General features: G+C 61.3%; 1 protein-coding gene across 1 annotated transcript; it reads left to right on the plus strand.

Moving 5' to 3' along the window:
* Positions 1-273: 273 nt before the first annotated feature.
* On the plus strand, positions 274-1098 carry BXZ73DRAFT_85694 (uncharacterized protein; the record flags this gene model as incomplete). The annotated part of the gene is made up of 2 exons (XM_048024029.1): positions 274-380; positions 435-1098. Coding segments are annotated over 2 exons (771 nt in total), but the record flags the coding sequence as incomplete, so codon positions are not given.
* Between the last annotated feature and the right edge of the window lie 2756 nt (positions 1099-3854).

Genomic DNA, 3854 nt, shown 5'->3' on the forward strand with positions numbered 1-3854 from the left:
GCCTCCTCAACACCCTCTACGAGCCCATCCACGCCGCCCAAGCAATCGTGGATGCACTTGCGTGGGATGTCGCACGCCACGCGGACGTTCTTCGCTGACACCGGTCTCCCCATCTGGCCTCCATCGACGCCGCGACCGCGGACGGGATGCCCCCACAGCAGCTGCAGGGCCCGCGTGGCCGCTCCTGCGGCCATCGCCCAGCCGCGCTGACTACCACATGGGCGGGCGCGCGGCCACATCGGCGGTGGTGGATTTCCTGCGACCAACGACCAGGGCCAACGCATCTGCCGTCAATGTGGACTCGCCTGCCGCTACGAGGACAGCAAGTGCGTCGAGAAGTGGGGTCCTGGTCCCAAGGGCCCCGGCACCGTCTGTGATCGGTAAGCAACCGCCGCTGCATCATCCTCACGTCTTTCTCCCGACACGTTCGGCAGATGCCGCAAGAAAATGAAGCGCGTTGAGCGGCGCGGAACGTTGGACTCGATGAGTTTGAACGCCCACCTCCACAACCAGCCTTTGGCAATCCGCCCCTCGGGCGCTCCACAAGCGGCCCCAGGCTCGTACCCCAACAGGCGCAGCTCGCACTCGGGCTCGGACCGCTCCGTTCACCAGACTGACACCCTCCCCACCCACCCTTCTCACTTGTCGCGCGCCCCCAGCCTGAACGGGCTCTCCTCGAGCGCCGTCTACTCCCAGCAAGATCGCGACCGGGACTATGACTGCGAGAACGGTGCGTCGCCGTATCACCGCTCGTCTCATCGTGGCCCTACCCCGCCCAGCATCGCCACGCTCCCGCGGGACGACTACGACCGCCTCCTCCACCCGTCCTCTGCCCACAAGCCGAACGGGTCGATGGATGGCCACGCGCGGACCTCGTCCAGCCGGTCTGTAAGCCGCTCCCCGCACCCGAAACCCGCAGCCACGACGGAGAACACAGGTCGCAGCTCGTCGCGCGGCTCGAAGTCGTCTGTGTCCGACGGCGATGCGGAGGGCGAGGACGCGGACGACGCCGAGGCGGAGGTGGTCGACGGCGATGCGGACGCCACGGAGCGCAACACCTCGACGGACGAGGAGTGGCTGAAGAAGGAGGACGCATGACTCTCGGACGCCGACGCGTCCACGATGCCCGCGTGTCCGTGGAACGAACCTAGAAGAATGACAGCGCCGCGGTCGCTTGCAACCCCGCGCGACGAAGCTGCTAGGCTCTGCATGGCACCTTAAGCACTAGGGCGGCGCGTCGTGGTGCCCATCACCTTTCGCGCACACCGACTTGTTGTAGTAGATTGATACTTAGACTAACAGCAATATATCTTTGCTTTGAGATTGCTCGAGGGTGTTTGAGTAGTCAGTGATTAGCTTGCATTACATCTACTTATGTGAATGCGTGCAAATTGGTGATATTGGTTTTTCACAAGTCCTACTTTAGTGCAAATGAGCACTTCCCCAGCTCCATTAGCGCAAAATATGCGGATTACTTCACCATTAGACCATTAGATGGGTATTAGCTCTAAGATTAGCGGTGTTATCACTCATTTGCAAGTGAGGGTTTTCCTGATGTCCGCGGAGCCGCACCCTCGCCAACGACATGCCTGCCGCCTTCGCCGCTGCCGCTCAAGCGCCACCGCCTGTCGATGCCCTTGTCGCACAAGACCCGGTAGAAGCATACCTCAAGAATCTGCCTCCGGGCGCGCCCCGCGGTGTCTTTGAAGCCGCCGAATCCGTCTCCATCCACGCCCTCGATGCCATCTTCCTCAATAAAACGCGGGTTTCTTGCATCTTGGACTCTGGCTGCTCCGTCTTGGCTATGTCTGAGGCGGTCTGTCATCATCTGGGGTTAGCGTACGACCCGAAGATCGTCCTCCGCATGCAGAGCGCCAACGGCGAATTCAACTACTCTCTCGGCCTCGCCCGCAACGTCCCCGTTCAAGTCGGCACTCTCTCGCTGTACCTCCCCTTCCACATCATCGCCTCGCCTGCCTATGACGTTCTCCTCGGCCGCCCCTTCTCCGTCTGCGCAGCCAGCATTGTCCGCACCCGCATCGACGGATCTCAGACGATAACACTCACCGACCCGTACTCCGGCGCCAACACCACCATCCCGACCGCGCCCCGGCGACCTCCAGAGTTCAAGATGGGTACGTATGCTTCGCCCAACGAGCAAGAGCAAGAGCAAGAACAAGAACAAGAGGATTTTTAGCTGTCGAGGATCTGGTACAAGACCAGGGAGATATCGCGCTCATCATACAAGTCGGCCCCCATCCTGATTCTCCCACCCCCGCCATCGAAGCCTATTCCATTCTCGGCATCACCTTCAGCCACTCCGACCTCGACCTACTCTACTTATCCGCCTGCGACCCTGATCTCCTCGGAACTGACACCCTTCGTGACCCCTCTATTCCATATGCCCTCTATTATCCTGACTCCTCCCCTACTTCCATCCCCGCTTTCTCCATTCATTCCTATTCCTCATCACCACTCGCCCCGCATCCTGAATCCGCCTCGTCTCTCCCTGCCTCTGCCTCTTCCATCAGTCCCTCATCCGCTCCCGCCTTCATCTCCACCAAGAAAAAGTACAAGCCTGTCGCGAAAAAGGTCCGCCCTGTGCTCGCCCCCCTTCCCAACCAGTTCCGAATCGTCCGCAACATCCTCGGCGACCCCCTTGCAAACCTCCTACCCTTATCCCCTCATGCCCCCGATTTCATCCCTACCGGCCGCTATACCGAAGAGTGCAAGAAGTTGGTCGACGCGCAATATGACAGCAACATCCTCAATGCGGACGAGCTCAAGATAGTCCACCAGCTCTACATGCAGCAAGACCGCGCGTTTGCCTGGACCGACGAAGAGCGCGGCTCGTTTCGTGAAGATTTCTTCCCCCCTGTCAACATCCCCGTCATCCCGCATACGCCCTGGGTCCAGCGCAACATCCCCATCCCGCCTGGTCTCTACGACGAAGTCTGCAAGATCATCCGCGCAAAGGAAGCCGCCGGTGTGTATGAGCCATCAAACTCCTCGTACCGCTCGCGCTGGTTCTGCGTTCTCAAGAAGGACGGCAAGTCCCTCCGCCTCGTCCACTCGCTCGAACCCCTCAATGCCGTCACCATCGCGCACTCCGGCGTCCCCCCGTTCTCCGAAGAAATCGCCAACCACTGCGCCGGCCGCGCGTGCGGTGCCACCCTCGACCTCTTCGTCGGCTACGATGAGCGCCGCATTGCTGAGTCCTCGCGCGACCTCACCACTTTTCAGACGCCTTTTGGCGCACGCCGCCTCGTCACCCTGCCCATGGGTTGGACCAACTCCGTCCCGATCTTCCACGACGACGTCACCTACACCCTTCAAGACGAAATCCCGCACAAGGCTATGGTCTACATCGACGACATCCTCGGCCTCGGTCCCCGCACACGCTACGAGATCCGCGACTCCGACGGCACCATAACCGGCTACGAAGTCATCCCGCAAAACCCGCGCGTCCGCCGCTTCGTCTGGGAGTTCCTTGTGGACATCAATCGCATTATCGAGCGCATTAAGTACGTACATGCCACTCTCTCCGGCCCCAAGTCCATCGTCCTCGCGCTCGCATACACCGCTATCGGCCACCGCTGCACGTACGAAGGCCGCCTCCCCGAGCCCTCCAACTACAAAAAGATCATGGCCTGGGGGCCCTGCCGCGACCTCTCCGACGTCCGCGCCTTCCTCGGCACCATTGGCGTTGCCCGCGCTTTCATCCCGCACTTCGCGCACCGCGCTTCGCCACTCACACAGCTCACGCGCAAAGGCGCCCCCTTCGTCTGGGGCCCCGCGCAAGCCGACGCGCAAGAAGAACTCAAAATCGCGCTCATGAAGTCGCCCGCGCTCCG

The sequence above is a fragment of the Epithele typhae genome (genome assembly GCF_022376455.1).
Source record: "Epithele typhae strain CBS 203.58 chromosome Unknown BXZ73scaffold_586, whole genome shotgun sequence".
NCBI classification, from domain to species: Eukaryota; Fungi; Basidiomycota; class Agaricomycetes; order Polyporales; family Epitheliaceae; genus Epithele; species Epithele typhae.